Source organism: Protopterus annectens, chromosome 2.part2 (genome assembly GCF_019279795.1).
Source record: "Protopterus annectens isolate FY-2018-M chromosome 2.part2, PAN1.0, whole genome shotgun sequence".
NCBI lineage: Eukaryota > Metazoa > Chordata > Ceratodontiformes > Protopteridae > Protopterus > Protopterus annectens.
This window is the reverse complement of record NC_056730.1, coordinates 415497287-415520200: the sequence shown is the minus strand read 5'-3', so window position 1 is coordinate 415520200 and position 22914 is coordinate 415497287. Positions and strand designations below refer to the sequence as shown.

Here is a 22914-nt window from a genome sequence, read left to right as displayed (position 1 = left end):
ATGAATTGGTAACATATCTAACTACGACATTAATTCTTTTTTTATAAGACCTGCTCCTACTAATACTGGAACTGTCTGGGTATCCTTCTTCCACGCTGCCCTCATTTCTGCCTGCAAATCCTGGTATTTTATTTCTTTGTGTCTCACTGTACATAAGACATTGAAATCACTGGGTGTACCAATTTCGGTGATCGATGCTACTTTTGTCTTCTTTTCATGGACTACTGTATCTGGTTTTCTCACATCTATTTTTTGAACTATTGATAATGGATGATCCCATGTGATATAAACCTCAACATTTTTATGATGCTTTGTGGCTCATGATTCCAGTGTTTTTCAGCTACCTCCATATTATAATATTTGCATAATCCCCAATGCAAACAGTCTTGCCACATTATTATGCCTTTCAGTATACAGTCTTTCTGTCATTAGTATATCACAACCAGCATTAAGATGTGTGACTGTTTCCAATTCTGTTTTATAAAACCTACATTTCTCTGTTTCTCTCAAATGTTTAATAGACTATGCAAGCCAACATGCAAGTAAGTCCACTATCTTGGCCTGCCAATATTAACCTTTCCCAATTCTCTATAAAATGTTTTTGGGTCATTAATAAATTGCTTATTTTGTACTTTTCCTTTACATGTATCTGCATATTTTCTACGTTTTTCTGCCTGTGCTAATATTTTTAGTTTATTATTTGTGACAGTGCAAGATAGATCCTGATCTGTTCTGATATTGTGCAATGCTTTTATCACACCTACCTTTCTGAGTATTTTTGTTGATCTATTCCCTTCTATACTCTCTAAGAGTGACACTTCTTGAATTGCTTTATAGCTTTCTCTATTCGATCTCGATCCATGATGGTTCTTTCCATGGCCTTGCAGAGAAGGCTATTTAGAGATATGGGTCTATAGTCCCCAAGGTCAGTTGATAGCCCCTCCCCCCTTTTGCAAAGGGATTACTGTTTTTCTCCACTCTGCTGGAACAAAGCCAATTCTCAGGTTATGGTTAAAGAGTACGCCAAGTGGGTCTGTTAGGTCCTGTTTTAGATTGCTTACTAAGCAACCTAGGACATTATCTGGTCCTATTGAGGCCATGTTTTTGGCCTAGGAGAGAGCAGATATGACCTGATCACTAGAGATACTAGGCAGAGGACTAGTGTCAGATATGCTTCTGCTGTATGGCTGGTAGAGACAGGGGGTGAAGTATGCACCAAATTTATCAGCTAGCAGGTTGCCAATTTTCTTCTGTATAGTATGAGTGGTGCCATCCGCTACCAGTTCGGCACATAGTTTGGCATTCCCTTTTAGGTTTCAGATGCAGTTAAAGAATGCCTTATAATTATCCTTGGCTAGGGATGCTACTTTAGCTTTGTAGTTTGGTTTAGAGGATTTTTTGCTAAAATCTTGCCAACTTCTTGGCTAATATACCTATCAAGATCCAAATAAAACTTTCCAAAAACAGTCTAAAGTTGTAAGAAATAAAAATAACCCACAGAAGCAACTTTAGATTCAATTAAACTTTATTCCATCAATACAGGAAGCACTTTTGTCTCAGAGCAGAAACTTCATCAAATTGAAAAGACATTTACAGACAATGCTTATATAAGAATCTAAGAGTTCATGGGACTATGAATCATGTGATAGCTACAAGATCAATGCTTCACTTTTCTTCCCTTTTAAATAGCATTTAAAATTTTCCATGTAATTTGTCCCAGGATGACAGCATGCATTTTATCTTAGCTACCAATTATATTCTTTCTAGTCAAGATCATCTTTGGCATCAAATCTAAATTTAAAATTATTGACTGCATCAATTACAGAAAAAAAAATACAATATTTTGCTTTGAAGCACACATTTGCATGCTTACAAAATGCATTAATATTGTCATTATCAACTGCATGCAAGTAATCATAAACTCTAAGTCTCTGCTTTAACATAAAAGTGCTTAATGAATTGATGGAATACTGTACTAGTAGAATAAAGTTTCTTCTTATCTAAAGTTGTTTCTTTTGTACAAATAGCAGTACATACTACAAATTTGGACTTGCAACTAAAATTCCATTTAAACTTATTTCAGGCACTCCAAAGGTAATAAATTTAACAATAACTACAACTATAACATTTGTATGTACCTTTAACTCTTCAGGATGACATATTTTCCGGTTTGTTTTGAAGCATATCTTCTAAATTCCTACCTCTTTCAGTAATAAATTTAGGTTCAACACCGACTTTGTCTAATGTGTCTGGAAAACCAGCAAACTCTTCCATTTTTTTTCACCAGATCCTGAATTACACCCTCTCACCCACAGAAGAAGTGATTAACATAGCCATCTTATAATCTTTGTCCTTATCCATATTAAAAGTGCCAGAGGCACTTTTACATCATGGCTTGTATATAGTATTTTTACCTTCTCTTAACTTCATAAAATAATCTATCAACTATACATGCCATATAACCTGTGTTAGAAAACAATTTGAAAGTCTCACTCCTTCCTGAATAAACTCATCCTCATCCATCAGCCTACTTTTTCTCAAAAACTGTCCTTTAACAATATTCATTTTTAAAATCATGTCATGCATGCTTCCATAACTCAAATATGCATTGCTTTGCACTGATTGCTAATTTTAGTTAGAATACTTAATTTTAGTAAACAACTGGCCCTGGGCTTTATATATTTCCAAATCCCAAAAAATAATCAAGCAACAGCATAAGTAGACTTTTGTCACTTGGATAAAATAAACTATTCAAGCTTCCAAACTATTGACATCTCCCCTCCCTATTAAAAATCTCATCAATAAAACGCTTAAAAACAAGATGTTCTCAACATAATATGAAGAATGAACAAACATTTTTCTAGACTGACAAACATATGTATGAGAATTCTTCCTCATAATCAACTACTGGGAGCATGTACCTTCTTATACTTCAGATTGCAAGAGAATAAGGCTGAAGAATATGAGCAAAGCAAAAACAGAACTGCAGAAAAACAGGTATAGTCAAATGTAACAAAAGAGTTCAAAAGAATAATTTGTACAGAGTCACCATTATGGAATAACTGGAATGGATGTGACTGACTTAACATCTTCATAATATTAGTCAATGCCAATATGCACCACAAGGATACAAAACATGGTGAGCAGAATGGTTACCCGAAGGCGCTGGCACCTGATAGTTTAGTTCTGCAGGCAATGCTTACCGAAAGAGACACTTTCAAATAAGATCTATAAATAAACAAACACTCAAGTATATGCAAGGGCACCGCCAAACATTCTGATATAATTAAAAGAGTACTGAATATGAATTTTTTACCTGTCACTAGTGTGTCCCCATATAAAGCTTTGAATTCATCAAATTTGCTACCATCTACAATTCGAGAAATCACCTGTAGACACAAAGAATGGAAACACAAAGAGATGCACATCAATTTGGCTAAACTAGCTTCTTCCTTTTCAAATACTTTAACAAGTGGCCTGAATTAACTTTTGCATTTTATCAGCATAGGGAGAATGTAAAAAAACAAAAGTTGGACAAACTTGGATTAGTATAATTACAGTAAATGCTACAATTCTGGTATGTTTTACATAAATGTAAATACATGCATACTCATGACAATGTCTGAGAGAGTAATATCCCACAGGGATTGACACCAGCAAGTCTGAGAACATCAGAGTCACTAAACAATGGTCAGAATGTGAAATTTAAAAATACAAAACACAGAGACATGGCCCTTTTACAAGGGGATAATTTCTCTCACATGATGACTGCAAATTGGGTAACATATTTGCTTTGGTAGCATAAGATGGATTTCTCCAAGAAAAAAACCACCTGGTACAGTAGTAATGACCTCACATTAATGTCAGTAAACACAGCATCACATGACTTCAAAAAAGGACATTCTCATTATGATTCCAAAATAAATGGTTAAATCATAAATGATACAATCAAAGCCCTAGAGACAACGGCAGACAACAATTTAACCAGTGTATAACAACTAAAACTATAAAATCATATTCTGTAGTTCCATCTTACTCTAAATGGCAAGTCTACTCATTCCAAGAAGATCAATGTACCACTTTATACCACATTAATTCAACATGGCACTGCATTTTGTGGCATTTGAATAAGCCATCTAAAACAGTCTGAAAACACAGAAAGATTCCTTACTAGAAAAATCATAAGGCTGGAAAACCTGAACTACTCAGAAAGGCTTCAGGAAATGCCATTATACTCGGTTTCTTAATGGTTTGCTAAGAGATTACCTCTACCTGGTCCACAGTGGAAGGTCAATCCAGTAAACTTTGAAAGTCTGTATTTGGAGTACATTTTAGGGAAGCTAATACTAACTCAGGAAACCTAATACAAAAGTAAGACTAGATAGTACTGTGGCTGTGTGCAAACACTGAAAAGCTTAAAAGTGTTTCTGAACTTCATAAAGACTCAGAAAAGCTATTTTTTTTGCATTTCAATACTGTGCTTAAAAGTCATTTTGCTGATCTGCTGATTTTAAAAAATAAGATATGTACTTACCAAAATGTTTCATCTGTGTTGCCCATTTTCATTCTTCCTCAATGTATGGGGTCTGATCTGACTCGGCCATTACTCCAGCTCGTGGACACCAACAAATTCTCATGCTCCTTTCCTACCCACAATGTACCATGCTTAACTTCCCTCAGATCCTATTCACAGCTTGAGAGAGACAGAGACTATAAAGAACTGCCATAAGTGGAGTTAAATATAAGGGGCATACAGTGCCTTGGTGTCCTTTAAGGTCTTGTTCCGCCAGAAGTCATTAGAGAAATGGAGGGGGGGTGGAGGGTGGGGAGTTGACGAAGAATGAAAATGCTCGTGGACACCAACAAATTCTCATGCTCCTTTCCTACCCACAATGTACCATGCTTAACTTCCCTCAGATCCTATTCACAGCTTGAGAGAGACAGAGACTATAAAGAACTGCCATAAGTGGAGTTCAATATAAGGGGCATACAGTGCCTTGGTGTCCTTTAAGGTCTTGTTCCGCCAGAAGTCATTAGAGAAGTGGAGGGGGGGAGTTGACGAAGAATGAAAATGGACAACACAAATGGAACGTTATGGTAAGTACATAAATTCTTTATCTGATGTTGTCAATTGTCATTCATTCCTCAGTGTATAGGACAGAGTCCTCAGCTACCTAAATTCCTGAGTGGGCTCTAAGGAAGGATGTTCCTGAGTACGACTGAGCGAAAGGCCGGTCTTCCCTTGAGACCAGATCTAGTCTGTAATAAGTAATAAAGGTATGAAGATTTGACCAGCTAGCAGCCACACAAATATCATCCATGGATGCTCTAGACTGGAATATAGTGGAAGTAGCCACAGACCTAGTGGAATGAGCCTTTCTCAAAGGCAAAAAATACAGCCTCCATGGGACCAGATAACATCCCAGGTTGCATCCTACATGAACTCACAGGAACTTGCAGCACCATTAGGCACCCTATTCAACCAAAGCCTGAGTACTGGCTTCATCCCAGCCGAGTGGAGGACAGCCACTGTCATCCCTTTGCTCAAAGGTGGAGCGTCCACTGATCCAGGAAATTATAGACCCATTAGGCTAACAAGCCTGATATGCAAGGCCATGGAGCACATTATCATGGACCTCATTAACAAGGACATTGGGAACCTCCAAACACTTGGATCCCACACAGTTTGGTTTAGTCAAGGGGAGGTCATGCCTTTTTAAATTTGGTCAACTTCTTTGAGACAGTCATCAAACCCATGGATGAGGAGAAGATGGTGCACACTGCCTACTCTGACCTGGCTAAAGCCTTTGATACTATTTCCCACTCAGGTATAATAGATAAACTCTCTCAACTAGGCATCAATCCGTATGTTATCAGCTGGGTAGCAGACTGGCTCACTAAAGCCTTTGATACTATTTCCCACTCGGGTATAATAGATGAACTCTCTCAACTAGGCATCAATCCATATGCTATCAGCTGGGTAGCAGACTGGCTCACTGACAGAACCCACCTAGTCAAAACGGGGAAGCCACCTCAGGCAGTTGACCAGTAAAGAGTGGTGTACCCCAGGGATCAGTCTTAGAGACTTTGTTGTTTGGATTTACTTTTCTGAGGTGCACGCCAAAACCAATGGGCTATGGCTAACCACGTTAGCAGATGACTGCAAGCTGGGTGCGGTCATCAGTTCCCCTAGTGATGTGGACATCCTCCAAGAGCGTCTCACCCAAACATAAGAATGATGCCACAAGCATGGCCTCAAACTGAATGCCAAAAATGCATCATCATCCCCTTTGGGGAGAGTGACATCCCCACAAATTATCACATTAATAACAAGTTCCTAAACAAGCAATCAGTCGTGAGGGACTTGGGCACCCATGTTGACAGCAAACTGCCTTTTGACCACCATATTGCCTCCGTTGTACAGAAAGCTTTCTACATGGCTCACCTCATTAGTAAGGGTATCTCATTCAGGGACAAGGTGATCATAACATTCCTGTATTCTTCCTTTATAAGGCCGATTACGGAGTACAATGCCCCTTTCGGCATGTAACTTACAAAGCACATGCAGCAGTTGGAGAGACCACAGAGGTTCCTCACCAGGAAAATCCAGGGCCTCAAACATCTATTCTACACAGAAATGCTAAAGGCCCTGTCCCTCTACTCAGTTTCCTACAGACTCAGAGGTGACCGCTGCCTGGCATACAAGGCAATCTCAGACCCCACCTTTATTTATTTAACATTTGTTAACCGGGAAAGTCCGACTTGGAATGAAGCCAATTTTCAATAGAGGCCCAGGGAGAAATGTGCCAGACGTGTCTTTGTAACGTGGGAGGAAAGTGGAGCCAAGAATCAGACCAGAGAACCTGTTTCTGTGAGGCGACAATCCTACCACTGCACCACTGTGCCATTTGGGACTGCTGCATATCCACAAGTCAAGTTCAACTCAAGTAACCTGCACGATTGACCTTAACTTGGTTTGTGACATCAATAGGACTTGTTGGCAGGACAGATTTGTGTCCTAGAGACTCCCCCTTCTGTGAAATAGACTCCCACTCCACATCAAGCGGAGTACCTCATTAACCCTTTTTAAGCACAACCTCCATAACTGGATGGGGAACAGAAAATACACCCCTGGGATTCCACCTGTGTCCCTGCCAGACAGGGACATTGGGTGCTGACTTGTCAGAACAAGGGATAAATTCTTGGCTAAACTTGTAAGGGACTCAGGACCAATAGCCTAAACAAAAAAATGCAATCTGTCAACCATCTGGCTATAGTTACCTTTGAGACTTATTTGCCTATCTTGTGATGTGCAAAAGAAATAAAGACCTGGTCTGACTTTCTAATTTGTTTTCATTAGTGCAGACAGAAACGTAATTGCCTATGAAAATCAAGTAAGTGCAACATATAGTCTCCTTTATTTGTAAAATTTGTGAAGAATACTGGCAGGTTAATGGTTTGGTTAATAATGGATTCTGATGCCTCCTTGGGTAAGAAGAAAGCATTGGTACGTAAGGTGACCTTATCCCTGTGGAAAATCAAATATGGGGGCTTAGAAAATACTTGAAGTTTTGAAATTCTTCTAGCAGATGTAATTGCCATTAAAAAGTTTTCCAGGTCAATAATTTTAAATCACATTTAGCTGCAGGTTCAAAGTGAGACTCTGTCAAGGTTTGCAGTACCAAATTTAAATCCCATGGTAGTATAGGATCTTTGTAACGAGGTCTAAGTAGAAGAGTACATTTCAAAAATGCTTTGCATATTTTAGAGGAAGCCAGGAAAGAATTCTGAAATCCAACATTAAAATTTGAAATGGTTGCAAGCTGGAATTTAATAGTAAATGAACTAGCACCCTCATTAAATAAACTAGCTAAAAATTCAAGAACAGAATGTATTGGGGCTGAAAATGGTTTTACCTGATTCTGCTCTGCCCAATAAACAAATCTTCTCCATTTACTTTTGTAGAGCTTTTTCGTAAAGGGTTTACGGGAAGATAACACTATGGAATGGACAGGCAAAGATAGCATAGGTTGCCTGGCTATTAATGGAATTGGAGAAACTATGAAGTCATTTTGAAGTTTGAGATGTCTGGGTGAATCATGCCTGTCGAGTGAGACAGAAAGTCTGGAGTTGGATCCAGAATCCAAGGTGAGTACTGAAGATGAGGCCAAAGAAAGGGGAACCAAATTTGTCAAGGCCAGTGAGGTGCAATGAGGATGACTTTACTCTTCAACCTGGTTATTTTCTGAAGGAATTTGGGAATTAAATGAGTCGGGGATAAGCGTACAGAAGACTGGGGGCCAATCATGGAGAACAGCATCCCTCAGTGATTCTTCTGATGGGGGGACTAGGGAAAGAAGCTGCTGCACTTGTTGTTTGGGGGAGATGCAAAGAGATCACAGCAAGGCTGGCCCCACTGATGGAAAATTATGTCTGTCACTTTGTTCTTGAGAGACCACTCATGAGATAGTAAACAGGACCTGCTCAGTTTGTCTGCTATTACATTGGACTTCCCCAGGCTGTACGTTGCAATTAGAAAGCGGCTGGAGTAAATCACCCACTGCCAAACCCTCAGGGCTTCTTGACACAGGGGATAAGACTTGTTTCCCCCTTGCTTGTTGATGTACCAAATCACTGACATTTGTCCATTTGGATCACAAATGTTCCAAGAGGGAAACAGTTTTGGAATGCTTGCAATGCCAAAAGCATTGCTCTCATTTCCCGAACACTGATAAGAAAAAGTTGGCCTCTTCAGGGGACCAAGTGCCTTAGACTGTCTTCACCAGAAAATGCCACCCCCAATCTAGGAAGTTTTCACTGTCACTATGGCCTTGGGGTGAGGGAGAATGAAAGGATGACCTTGCAACAGCTGATGTGACTGCATCCACTAGGAAAGATACCGTTTGCATACCTGCGCTACTCTTACCTTTAACACGGGTTGAGAGAGATTTGACCATTGTGTTTGTAGTATTCATTGCAGAATTCTCATATGATATCTTGCTAAAGGAACTGAGATTATTGCTGCTGACAATGATCCAAGGGCTTGCAGAATCAATCAGGCTGAAATTCTGGTATTGCAAATTATTTTCTTGACCTGATTTCTTATTGTTTGCACTGACGAACAGGGAAGAGAAGTTACCACAGACACTGTGTTGAACACTGCTCCTATGAATTCCAATGTCTGAGTTGGTTGTAATTGACACTTGTTGTAATTGATGGTTATTCTAAGATTTGAACACGTTTGCAGTACTTGGTCTCGTGCTTGTACCAGTTGATGACTGGTCAGAGTGGTAATGAGCCAGTCATTCAAATATGGAAACACCTGGAATCCCTGCAGTCTCAGGTGAGCTGCTACTACTGCCATTAACTTGATGAACACCCTGGGAACTGTGGTGAAGCCAAAGGGGAGTGCTCTGAACTGGTAATGATGGACTCCCAGCCAAAAGCATAAATATCTTCCAGATCATCTGTTCATTTGTATGTGATAATATGCATCCTGAAGGTCTACAAAACACATCCAATCATCCTTGCTCAGAAAGGGCAGAATCAACTGAACTGTGACCATCCAGAACTTGGTGTGTCAAACAGATTTGTTCAACACATTAAGATCTAAAAATTGGTCTCCAGTCCCATTTTCTTTGGCACTAAAAAGAATCTTGAGTAAGTTATGGATTCTATTTAGTCTGGAGGGATCTCTTGGATGACTTTTTCTAGCAGCTTTTGTATTTCCAGTGCTGCTGACTCCCTCTGATTGGGTGGAACATCGGGGATTTTCCTGGTAATGGGGGTGGAAGGGAAAAGGGAATAATATAACCTCTGGGAACGAATCTCTGCATCCAAGAATCCTCTGTTAAGTTTAGCCTGGCTTCCTGGTAGAGAGATATGTGACCCCCAACTACCTCCACAGGAAGACAATCAGGCCTCCATTCAGGAGTTCTGAAAGGGTCTGTCAGAAAAGTTATCTCTAGACCCTCAATATAGATATATATATATATATATATATATTTTTTTTTATATATATATATATGGTATAGAATGTTTTGATTGATTGTTGTATGTTTTTAAAAAGGGGAAAAGTTGAAGCGTATTTTTTGTCTGATGAAGCAGTAGTGATTACTGCGAAAGCACTCACAATAAACTTGGATTACTTGAACAATTTGGACTGTTTTGTGCTGAATAGCTATGTATGCTTAAAGCTGTTGCTGTAGTTTGGTTCACATTCCAACTTTTTGCTACAATTTTCTACACTTTTGGATTTAGTGAACCATTTTTCCTGTTTGCTGCTTATTTTTACTGCACCAATGCAAAGATGCTTTTTACGCATATTTGTAAGTACCATTTAATATTGAAGGTGCTTTTTATGTATGTGAATGTGTTCTTTGGATTTTATGTCATTTATGGACTCAAGATGGATCAAATGGACAAGTTTTGTGTACTAGATTTGCTTAGTAGGGTATTTCTAATGCAATTAAGTAAATGTAACATGTTTGGAAGAAATGTATCCAAATACGCAAAAGAAAGAAAAGTTTGTTCTATACCTAATGATTTTATTTCATCAGAAAAATACTAACTTTGACAATTATAGTAGACATAAAATTAATAATCTCTACCCTAAAGTTTCTGTTCTTAAAAATGTTCACTTATGAACTCTGTGGTTATTGCCTTCTACTGCTAATGGAGTTCAAGTAGAAATAGAATAAATACTGTAAATCTACTGTCAGTAGTTACTTACTCCAATTTTTTAACTATGAAAGTACAAACAGGCAGATAAAAATTTTCAGGTAGGACTGGATAATGGTACTTTTCTTCCTTTAAGTACTGATATAGGTAGATCAAATTTAGTTTTTTTCCTCCTGACATCTTTATTAAACTTTCACATATGACAAAAGCAATCTTACATTTATATAAATTAAAAATATACAAACTGATACCACTTTAGTTGCGAACAGTTTACATCACAGACACCACTGAAACAATTGTAGTTGCAAACAATATACATCACTTATAAACCATCCAGTCATTGTCAGTTAAGTATTATATGGTTCATTCAAAGCCTGCCTCTTAAACCTCCTTCCTGCTCTGCATATATTGTTCCCACAATTCCCATTTTTTCCTATGCAGTTTGCTCCTTCCCTTTTCTAACGATCCCAGTTCCAGTTGTTTTAGCTCTGTTACTATATTCACTACTTCTAGTAAAGTTGGTCTCGACTTTGATTTTCATTTTCTAGTAATTGCTTTTTTGGTAGCCACCATAATTAGACTCAGCAAGGCTTTACTATGTCTAGGCAATTCCGAATCTGCAGCATAACTCAAAAAAATCATCTACCCAGTCAGTCCAATCTGCTCACCCAGCATCTCCGACAGAGCAGTCCGCAGGGAGTCCCAAACATCTGTCATCTCACTATACTCCCAAAACTTTTAGTTATGTACTTACCATAACTTCGGATGTATGGGATCCATCTCGCCTACATTCATAACTGATGGGCTCGGAGCCGATCCATCGGCTCCGACTCGGCCAACTAGTACACTAGAACGAAGTCTCTTATTGGCTGGGCTACTCCCTATCCCAGGATGCACTACACCTGCTTCCCCAGATCTTGTTTGTTCGCTTTCATACATACATGCAAACACAGAAAAAATAGTAGTCACTACAACCAACTAAAGTTCTTCAAGAGAAGATCTCCAAATGGAACTACATCTCCTCTAAATCCCAATGGAAGGGGAAGGAGGTATGAATGTAGGCAAGATGGATCCCATACATCCGAAGTTATGGTAAGTACATAACTAAAAGATGTAATGGGATCCTATCTCGCTACATTCATAACTGATGGGACAGCGTCCTAGCACCTAAATCCCGGGTGGCTCATTGGAAAACACTCCTGAGAACTGTGGAACCAAAGGAAGCCCTGCCTCGAGAAACCACATCCAATTTGTAATGAGAAATGAAAGTGTGCGGAGAAGTCCAGGTAGCCGCAGCACAAATATCATCTATTGATAATTTGGGTGAAAAGCTACAGAAGTAGCTATTGCCCTGGTAGAATGAGCCTTGACTGGAAAGGGAAGCTCTTTGTTAGCCTGTGAATAAATGAAAGAGATACAATCTTTAATCCATTTAGCTATGGAGGTTTTAGCTACTGGTTGACCCAATTTGTTTATTGCAAAGGAAACAAACAGTTGATTTGATTTCAGCGTCTGAGCGGTTCTATTCAAATAAAACGCAGTTGTCTATGGGCGTCAATTGATGAAAGGTATATTCTGCGTTATTAGAGAACTCTGGAAAAATACAGGGAGCTCTATAGTCTGTTGAATACAGAAAGAAGAAGCTACCTTTGGTAAAAGGAGGATTTAATTTCAGGGACACTCTATGTTTGTGAAAAATCAAATAGGGAGGATCAGAACAAAGAGCTTGAAGTTCTGAAACTCGCCTGGTTATGGCCACTAAAAAGGCAGTTTTCCAGGACAGAAATTTCAAATCGCAGGTAGCAGCTGGTTCGAAAGGGTGGGCAGTTAAGGCAGCAAGAACCATATTTAGGTCCCAAGGGGGGACAGGGTGGGATATTGGAGGCCTAAGGAGCCATGCTCCTTTAAGGAAAGACTTACAAAGTTTGTGAGACATCAATGAAGGTTCAAAAGAAGCATTAAAATTAGAGATAGCCGCTAGCTGAACCTTAATCGTGGAAACTGAAGAGCCCAACTGAAAAAGAGAGGCCAAGAAATTCAGAACCTCCGATACTGGGGCAGTAAGGGGGTCTTATACCTCGTTGCTGAGCCCAGAAGGCGAACCTTTTCCACTTGCTGGAATAGAGTTTGACAGTGGAAGGTTTATGAGAAGAAGACAATATGTGGATCACCTCCGGAGAAAGGGAATTGTCTCGGACTAAGGATGGAAGTGGAGTAACCATGCCGCCAACTTCAATGACCTGAGAGACGGGTGAAGCCGTCCTGACTGATGAGTCAACAGGTCCGGCACTGGGTCCAAAACCATGGACCTTCTACCGCATGCCTCTGTAGGAAAGGAAACCAAACTTGACGAGGCCAGTGCGGGGCAATCAAAATCATCTCGCTCTCCAGGTAAATGGCATTCTGTATCACCCTCGGCAGGAGGGAACGGAGGAAGGCATAAAGAAGACCGGGGGCCAAATGTGGGTCAGAGCGTCCCTGGGAATCTGTCCCTGGGAGGATCAGCGTGAAGAACTCTCTGCACTGCATTGTGGGGCTGGCAAACAGGTCGCAGCAAGGGAGGCCCCATTTGGCGAAGATTTTCGCAGCCACTCTCTGGTTGAGGGACCACTCGTGGGGTAACAGAATGGTCCTGCTTAATCTGTCCGCAATCACATTGGATTTCCCGGTATGTGCGTTGCCATTAAGCGGTTGGTAGCTACCGCCCAGTGCCAAAGTCTCATGGCTTCTCTGCACAGTGGGTAAGACCTGGTTCCACCTTGCTTGTTTATATACCAAACCACCGACATGTTGCCGGATAGGATAGCAATCGGACCTTGTGGGAGAGCGTGATGGAGAGCTTGAAGTACCAAGAGTACCGCTCTCATCTCCAGGATATTGATATGCAAATCGTTTCCTGGATTTGCCATGTGCCTTGGACCGACCTGTCCAGGTAATGACCCCCACCCTACCTGGGAGGCGTCCGTGGTCACAGTGGCAACAGGGGTTGAGGAATAAAGGGTCGCCCTGGTCGAGATTGGATTGGAGGAGCCACCAACGCAGATGCCGGCGGCAACTCTCCGTGATCATGACTAAATGGTTCAAGGGAGTTCCTGATAGGACCATTGAACCGATAGGAGCCATTGCAAAATTCGCATGTGAAGTCTGGCTAAGGGACTAGGAGTATAGTTGGCCATCGAGCCCAACAGTTGTAGGATCAGATGGGCGGAGCTCTTGATAGGGAGACAGGATTTTACTTGGTTTTGCAGAACCTGAATTCTTGCTGCCGGTAAGAAGGCGCATCCTTTTGTATCTAAGTCTGCCTATAAAAGTAATACGCTGAGATGGCTGTAGTACAGATTTTTGCCAATTGAGCGTAATTCCCAAGAACGGCCCAAGGTGAGCGTGGCGTTGGCCTGAAATAGTAGATGCTCGGAGGTGGCAGTAAGGAGCCAGTTGTCCAGATATGGAAACACTTGGAATCCTAGACTCCTCAGGTGAGCAGTTACCACTGCCAGACACTTGGTGAACACCCTGGGGGCTGTGGTGAGACCAAAGGGCAGTGCTCGGAATTGGAAATGACTGACTCCGAGGCGGAAGCGTAAGTGTCTCCTGGACTCTTGAGCTATCAGAATGTGATAGTAAGCCTCCTGGAGATCTATGGAGCACATCCATGCATCCTTCTCCAGCAATGGAAGAATGGATTGAAGGGTGACCATTCGGAATTTGGACTTTTCCACAAAACGATTCAATGAACTAAGGTCCAAAATGGGCCTGAAGTCCCCTGTCTTTTTTGGCACCAAAAATAATCTTGAGTAAGTTCCTGATCCGATCTGGTCGGTGGGGACAGGCTGGATGGCTCCTTTTTCTAGCAGCTTTGAAATCTCTATTGCTGCCTGATCCTGCTGACTTCCCTTGTCCGGGATTTCCCTTAAGGAAAGGGGGGGCTTGTTGAAGGGGATGAGATAGCCTCCGGTAATAATCTGAAGCACCCACTGATCGCTTGTTATAGATTCCCAAGCTTGTGGGTGCTCCGCAAAATGACCCCCGACTGGCTCCGGAGCTGCACAGTCGGGCAACAACTCAGGGACGCTGATTGTAGGAAGAACCACGAAAGGACTCACGGTCTCCAGAATTACGGGGGCCTCTGCCGCCTCTGGGGCGGCATCTTCCTGAATTCCTCTGGAGGGGGAATCACTGGGTGGAGTAGGGAAAGACCTCTGAGATTTTCTGAACCACATTTTCCCTCCTCTCTGGACCTTGGGGTAAGGCCTAGAAGGAGCGGAAAAGTGGGCCCCAACTGCAGTCAAGGTCTTGCCCTCCTGCTCGCACCGAGTTAGTGTGTCCTTCACCTTGGGTCCAAACAAAGATGACCCATCAAAGGGGGCGTCGGCGAAGGAAGACTTGAAGGCCTCCGCAAATGAACACAAGCGTAACCAGGCGTGTCTCCTGAGGGCAACGCCTGTTCCCGCTGCTCTACTCGCCCCTTGCGCATCTGAAATGAGCCTCATGGGCGAGTTCACGATGGAGAACAAGGTAGTCATCTGGGCCAACAGTAGGGGCTAGCGCCTCAGGTAGATTACCAGTGAGGGAGTCACTTAGCTCTTTAAGGAGGTCCCTTTGGAGCCTGGTAAAATGACATAAATAGTTCAGCGACCGTAAGGTAAAGGCCGCTGAAGACAGGGCAGCTTCCGTACCTATCCATGCTCCTGGAATCCTTATTAGGAGGGTGGATAGCGTTGAAGCCTCTGCCATGTCCTGCTGTGTGGCAGAAGCCACCACCATAGCATCTACGGGAACACCTTCGTCAGAAATTCCTTCTGGGGGCTGAAAGAAATTTATTAGGTCTCGAGGCACGGTTCCACAGAATCAGGGTGTTCCCAAGCCCTTCGAGAAACCAAATCAAGGAGTTCATCAAGGCGGAGACACCCAGGAGGCGGAGGCTGGGCCCGAAGGCCTTGAGGAAGACTGACTCCTCAGCTGAAGGGGTTTTGGCCTGCCAATCTCCTCTCTGTCTCAGAATCTCCAGGATATCTGAGAAAGAGATATCATCCGAAGATGATTTGGGGACCCTTCCGCGTCATCGAGGTCAGTATCCGATGTAACAGACTCATCTTGGGAGTCCACGTGCTTCCTCTTGCACAATTTCTTCCGTGGGGCTCGTCCAGTTTCGGACGGACCCCGGAAGAACCCGATGGGGTATCCTCAGGCCCTGGGGCCCGCTGCGGGGACTGCAACACAGCAGAAGCACCAGTCTCCAGGTCTAGGGACGGTGAGGTAGAAGCCTGCTGAGCCGGCAAGGGCATGGCCAGCGCTCCTCATGGCCTCAAAGGCGGACCTCCAGACTCCATGGAGATCACTGGTCTAGAGGCCACGATGGCACTGGGAATTCCAGCAGCCGATGCTCGAGGGAAGACTAGGCACCCGAGGCACCCAGTCCCAAAGTGTTCCCTCGGGCCCGGCTGAGGAAGTCCCAGTACCAAACCCTGAACCCGAGGACAGGGTAGGAACCATAGTCGGTGCCGATAGACCTCGAAGGGTCTCGGCTCCGACCGGCTCCGCATTGCTCCACCATCACCGACTCCAGCGGCTCCGAGGAGGTTGGAGGAGGAATCGAATGTTGGAGGGATCGGCTCCGAAGCCAACTGGGCTGGAGCCGAGACCATTTGAGCAAAAACTGGAGACTGGAAAAGCCTCTGAATCACCCTATCCAAATCAGAATCAGACAGTTTCGAGGATTTAGAGGAGGTAGACAGACGAGAAGACTTTCCTCTCGGCTCCGAAAAGGCTCCAACACTATCGGCGCCGGTTCCACCACAGCATGGACCACCATCGGTGCCGAAGGAGCTTTCTTCGGAGCCGAGGGGGGAAGAGTCTGAGCTGCACACCTCCACCGGCTCCGAAACTATTGGAACCGATGGAGGTGATTCGCCTCTCGATACTCCAACCTGCGGCTCCGAAACTAATGGAGCCGAGGAAAGAGGCATCGAGGCAGACCCTTCGACCCTCGGCCCCGAAGTCAGTGGAGCCGAGGAAGAAGAGGTCGACTTTGCTTTTAGCAGTCGGTTCCGACGGACTTGTCGGAGCCGGCGATCTTTCTTTTAGAGGTAACAGGAGAATCTAAAGCTTCCTCGAAAGAGGGCTTAATAAGACCCTTCAAGATCAGTTTATTTTTGCGCTCTTGAAGAACCCTAGAGGAGAAAGCATGACATACACTACATGTCTCCTGTAGATGTTTAGGCCCTAAACAATACACGCATATCGAGTGACTGTCTGTAATAGACATTTTGTAATTGCACCGAGTGCATTTTTTAAATCCTGACTTCTGCTCTTTGGACATATTGTACAGTAAGAAAAGCAGTCTAAAATCAAAAGGTTAGCGCCAACTGTAGAGCGCGAGAAACAAGGCACGAGCTCTTGAGAGGGAGATTTACCTCACAAGAGAACACAGTAAGCACGCACAACAACAACAATAACAACAGGCAAAAGCCCTCTAATTTAAACGGGCTTTGCCCGAAGAAAAATAATGACACAAACTCTCAAAAGTAGGGCAAAGGCCCTCTAACTTAAACGGGCCTTGCCCGACAGCGAAATAGAGTACCAGTAAATAACTTCACACACAAAAAAGTTATCAAACAGACAATTTACAGAGAGTAGCTGTTAAAACAGCTGTTTTTATCAATTTTCAGAAGAAAAACCCCAAGGTCAAAGACCAGTAAAAGGTAAAAGAAGCCACTTAGCTCCAGCCAAGTCGAGACCACGTCCAGCTTGTAAAGCGGCAAACGAGATCTGAGGAAGCAGGTGTAGTGCATCCTGGGATAGGGAGTAGCCCAGCCAATAAGAGACTTCGTTCTAGTGTACTAGTTGGCGGTCGCCGATGGATCGGCTCCGAGCCCATCAGTTATGAATGTAGGCGAGATAGGATCCCATTACATCATATGTTCCCAGCTACCTCTTCCTTGCCCATCACACCTCCAACATTTGCTATCCACCTGTGGAAAAATTATTTGGAGGCTACTTGGGGTATAAAAATACCTATGTAAATACTTCCAGGCAAAGATCCTAAATATTCTAGATTTTGTTGTGAGATATTCACATATCCCCCCATTGTCTCTTTGTGAATTGCTAATCCAGTCTCTTTTGCCAATCCTTTCTAAGCTCCTCTGATTGATTCTTATAATTATCATGCAATATTTTTATATACTTTACTAATTATTCCTTTGTTAATGGCATCTTCTGTTCTAGATTCTATTAAAATCTCTACAAGTGCTGGTCTTTCATTTACAAGCCTTCTATTTCTTTCTCTTTGCCTCTGATATCAATGCTTGGTAGGGAAGGCAATCTCTAACCTGCAGTCCAAATAAAGTCTTGGCTTCTTCCCATTCTATTGCCTTTCCCTTTCTAGTTATTTACTCCCAATACCTTGGTTCCTTCACCAGTTTTCTCCAATAAATTCCAGCCCCCTCTTGCCTATTATCTGTATCCCTGACCACAGTCATCCCTGTTGGCAAAACTTTTTTTCCATTCTCCTGCTGGTTTGGTTCTTAGAATACGCCCTGCTATTTTATGAATGTAATACTCTGTATGACTTTGGTTGTTCTCCTTACAAGTCTGCATCCAAAATCCCAATCTCTCCTAATTTCTTGAGCTTCCTCCCTGTGTCAGCATCATTTCTTTACACTCTGAATTATAGTTTTCTGGTTGTGGTATGTATAAGAGCCTTAACTGTATTGCTCTAAAATACCACATCAAATTAGGTAATCCTAGGCCACCTTGTTCTATTGGTGGAGTCAGCTTATCCCACTTCTCTTGCTTTCTCTTCCCTTCCCAGATAAAATCCTTCAACTTGTTTTTAATTGCTATCCACAACTTCTTCAGTTGATAAAAGTATGCCTGACCTGTGTACAAGACTAAAGGGACTAAAAACATTTTAAGGGCTTGTATTTTAGTATCCATATCCATATCCATATAACAAAACTTTCAGTTTCTCAATTTTTGAATTATCGTCTGTTTAGTCTCTTCCCACATATCCTTAGCTGCCACCACAGAGTCATTTCTAATCCATACTAGTATATACTTCATTTTATCATGTCCCCATAAATATGGATATTGTTGGACCAATTTGTGTGTGGGTACATCATTTATCGCTATTGCCATTGTTTTACCTTCATTAATTTTGTATCCTGAGAAGATATGAAACTGTTAAAATGTTCCACAACATTATAAAGTCCCTTTCTTTTTTTGTCATGTATAAAATAATATCATCTGCAAATAAAGCCAGCTTTTCCTGACTACCACACCAATTATATCCTTGAATATCTGAGTCCCTTATTTTCTTTATCAATGGTTCTAAATATAATGCAAACAACAAAGGGGAAAGTAGACAACCCTGCCTGGTTCCTATACTCAAGCAGAAATTATCGGAGAGGACCCCACCTACTTGAATTTGCGCCTCCGATCCCTCAAATATTCTTCTAACCAACCTTACAATTGTATCAAGGAAAGCAAATGTGTCCATTGCCCAGCTCATAAAGTCCCAGTCTACTCTGTCAAACACTTTCTCTGCATCAAGACCCACCAATAAAAGAGGCACTTTCTTACATTCTGCTTCCCTATGGATCATCAATGTTCTGTTAATATTGTGAAATGTTTGCCTCCCCACCAAAAATCACACTGAGCCATATCTATCAATTTTTGTATCACTTTTGCCATTCTTTTAGACATTACAGACATTAACACTTTAAAATCATGGTTTAGTATTGAAATGGACTTGTATGAAGCTGGATCCATTAGAGCTTTACCCTTTTTAGGTATTAGCATTACCACCACTTTCTTCAAGGATGCTGGTACTTCTCCTCCTCTTAAAATACTGTTAAACAAAACCTTCCAGATCTTTATCAGTTTTTTCCCTCCTAACTTCCAAACTTCCACAGGAATACCATCTATTCCTGGGGACTTTCCTGTAGACTGGTTATACACAGCCATTTTTATCTCATCTCTTCCTATCCTGTTAGTAATTGAGCCTCATCTACATCTAACTTTGGCATATTTAATGCCTCCATAAATATTTCCATTTGTACCTTTTCTTGAGTTCCATATTTCTCTGCTTTATACAAATTTTCATAAAATTTCCAAAATATTTCTAATACTTTTACAGGGTCTCTTATTATCTTCCTTGTTACAGTCTCCCTAAGCTTGGTGACTGCCCTTTCCACTTTCTGTTGCCAAAGTGGTTATGCTAAACGTTTTTGTGCTCTAGAATTATCATAAGAAAACAGTTGCCTAACAGCAGTCTTTCTAAACTGGTGTATATTATCAAGGAAATCCCTTATTTTCTATTTAGCATTCTGCAGTTGCCCCTTTTCTTGTTACAATGATTCTGCCTATTTTGCAATACTTTAACATTTGTCGATCCCTCTAAATAATTCTTGTTACTGTTTAACCATACCTCCCTTTCTTTTATTTTCAATCTAGTTTTAAACTCCACTTTAATTTTATCCCGCTCCTTAGCAATGTTTTTAGAAGATAATTCTATCTTCTCTAGTAGCTCCTGAATTAATTCCACAACCCATTCCTTAAATTCCTCTCTTTTCAACTGATAGGTGGGAAAGTACCAATGTCTTGTTTTTATTTCATTACCTTGCATATTTATTTTAGTTATTATTGGTGCATGATCTGAAATAGTTATTGGGTGCATTTCAAAACCTTCAATTAAATGCACATGTTCCTGTGAGATACAAAATCTATCTAGCCTAGCCCAGTTTCAAAACCTTCAATTAAATGCACATGTTCCTGTGAGATATAAAATCTATCTAGCCTAGCCCAGTTTTTGTATCTCGGTGAGTAATATGTAAATTCACTCTGAACTCCTAGTACTGAATTCACATCTTCCATGCCAAACAAGTTCATAAATTTCTTCAAAATTCGATACTCCTTTGTTATATTTTCCCCAGATATTCAGCTGAATAACCATCCTTAAAACCTTCCTTTATCAAATTCACATGTTCAGGTCTTTCCAGGTGTGTCCCCTGTAACATAACTATTTGCACTCTACATTTTTACTATAGTTCACTACTCTTTCTTTTTTTGTAGTAATATGTAAGACCATTCAGAGTGAAAGGCATTACAGAAAGGATCATTTTCTTATATAATTATTACCACATTTTATATATAACTGCTCTTTTGCTAAATGTTTAGTTCCAGCTTTTATGTTCCATGTATATACTGTTCGGCAGGTTGGCCTTTCATACAGTTGTTTCATGTCATATCCATTTGCGCCTATGTCACATCTTACACAACTTTTTGTTTTTTGAAAGCCCTCAAACAGAACAAACAACCCTCCCCAAAAAAACCTTCCTAAAACCTATGAACTTACAACACACAAAACTAGGAATATCTTCAAATATTCAAGTTTTTGCTTCCTAATAAGAACATAAATTATAAGTTGATAGCTACACAGACAGGCTAAAGTTAACCAAAAAGAAAGGTGAGTCATGCTAAGACGCATGGTACAGCCGGTGCTATTAGTAAGTGCTATTTGATTTTGTATATCTTTTTAACTCTCCCAGTTGAGGAAACACTTGAATGCTTTCAGTAAACACTTTCGCCAAGCCATTTCTCTTTATCAAATTGTCTTTTAGTGACATGGAAACCAGACACAAAACCCTGTTTATCAGAAAAAAGCCTTACAGAATTCAATATTCTTTTTCATTTACATGCTTTTTAATAAACTTGTTATTGGATAACGCCTAGGGTTTTTACTCTGTCATTTCCCTATGCAAGCAAAGGGAAAAGAACACTGATTTTTCTTTTGTCATACTCTCTTAGACTCTTCTACTTTCCCCATCTCCTCCCTTCCTCATTTTTTTTCCTTGCAGTGCCTACATTTCTCTAATCTGAAGAAAGAAAAAGAGAGAGACGGGTGAATGAAAAACAAAAAACAAAAGGCATTAGTATCCCCATTGCATTAAAAAACAGAAAACTTTACTTCAAGTCTAATTTTTTTTTTACTATCTTTAAAGCTGTCACACCTGGGAAAACCCCTGGCTGTTTTCTCAGTTCTTTTTTTTTTTCCTTTTCCCTCAGCCAATCCCATTCCACCAGACTATCTCCAGTTTCTCTTTATCAGATTGTCTCCATGGAGGCATAAAGACCAGCTGCAGAAATGCTACTTAGTATACATACATGTAACTGTCAAAACAGCTTCATAATATTGAATATTCTCCTTCAATTACCTGCACTCTCTCTCTTAAAACAAAGGTCCTTACTTAATCAGTCACCTCCCCATGCAAGAATGAAAAAAAGCACATTAAATAGAAGTCTGTCATGCCCCTTTAATCAGGCTCCCCATTTCCTTTTTTTAATCATTACATTGCCTATGTTTTTCAAAACTGTACAAGAAGAAAAAGTGAAGAGGAGAGAAAAAGAAAAACAACACCTGTTTACAATCCCGTTACACCCAAAAATAGCATGCAAAGAAAACCATGCAACACAAATCCAATACTATTAAGAGAAGAAAGTGTTTTCTTTACTTACAGTTAGCATTCTCCCCTCTCTTCCACTCCCCAAAGCATTCTTCCGAACATTAATGACATGAAGTAGGGGATATACTTTAGAGTCCCCCACTTGGCAAATACATTTTGAAGAAGTCCAATATTTTCAGATTTTCCTGTGCTGTCATATTTCAGAAATATAATTATTGCATTGTAATCCCACATTAAGTTACTGATTTTATTACCGTTCTTCTCCATCACCCAAATCCTGTCTGCTTCATTTTCAACGTACTTTCGATTCTTCTAGTCAACTTTCGTGCCCCCTTCCGTTTCTCCAATATTTTCTGTTGAAATATTGGAAAAGGTTTCACAGGTGCAGTGTCTCTGTGGTCTTTACTACCAGAGGAACAAGAAGCCGAATCTCCTTCTTTTTCACAACTCAGTTTTTGTTGGACAAACTTTTGTATTTCCTCCTTAGCATGCACTTCATCAAAAAATAATTCTGTCCCTCCAGGGAAGAATACCTTGAAGACAGACGGATACAGCAGTTTGAATCTCACACCTGCGTCTCAACATTCTCTGAATAGAGAAATTAATTTACTTCTCTTTTGCCTGGTGTACAATGAATAATCATTCTACACAAACACTCTGCTGTCTCTAACTTTTAGTATTTTGTCCTTCTGCCACAGTTTTGACAAAATCAACTTTTTCTGCTGATGGACTGCATCTTTACTATTAAAGGTCTAGGTTGCTTTCTTATAGC

At 41.0% G+C, this 22914-nt stretch overlaps 1 protein-coding gene across 1 annotated transcript in view; it reads right to left on the bottom strand.

Annotated features, from left to right (window-relative positions):
* Positions 1 to 22914, bottom strand: part of MCCC2 (methylcrotonyl-CoA carboxylase subunit 2) — a 1233028-nt gene that overhangs the window by 660532 nt on the left and 549582 nt on the right. The window contains exon 10 of the mRNA XM_044064435.1: positions 3317 to 3389. Coding sequence (XP_043920370.1) covers positions 3317 to 3389 — 73 coding nt within the window. The remainder of the gene's footprint in view (positions 1 to 3316; positions 3390 to 22914) is intronic.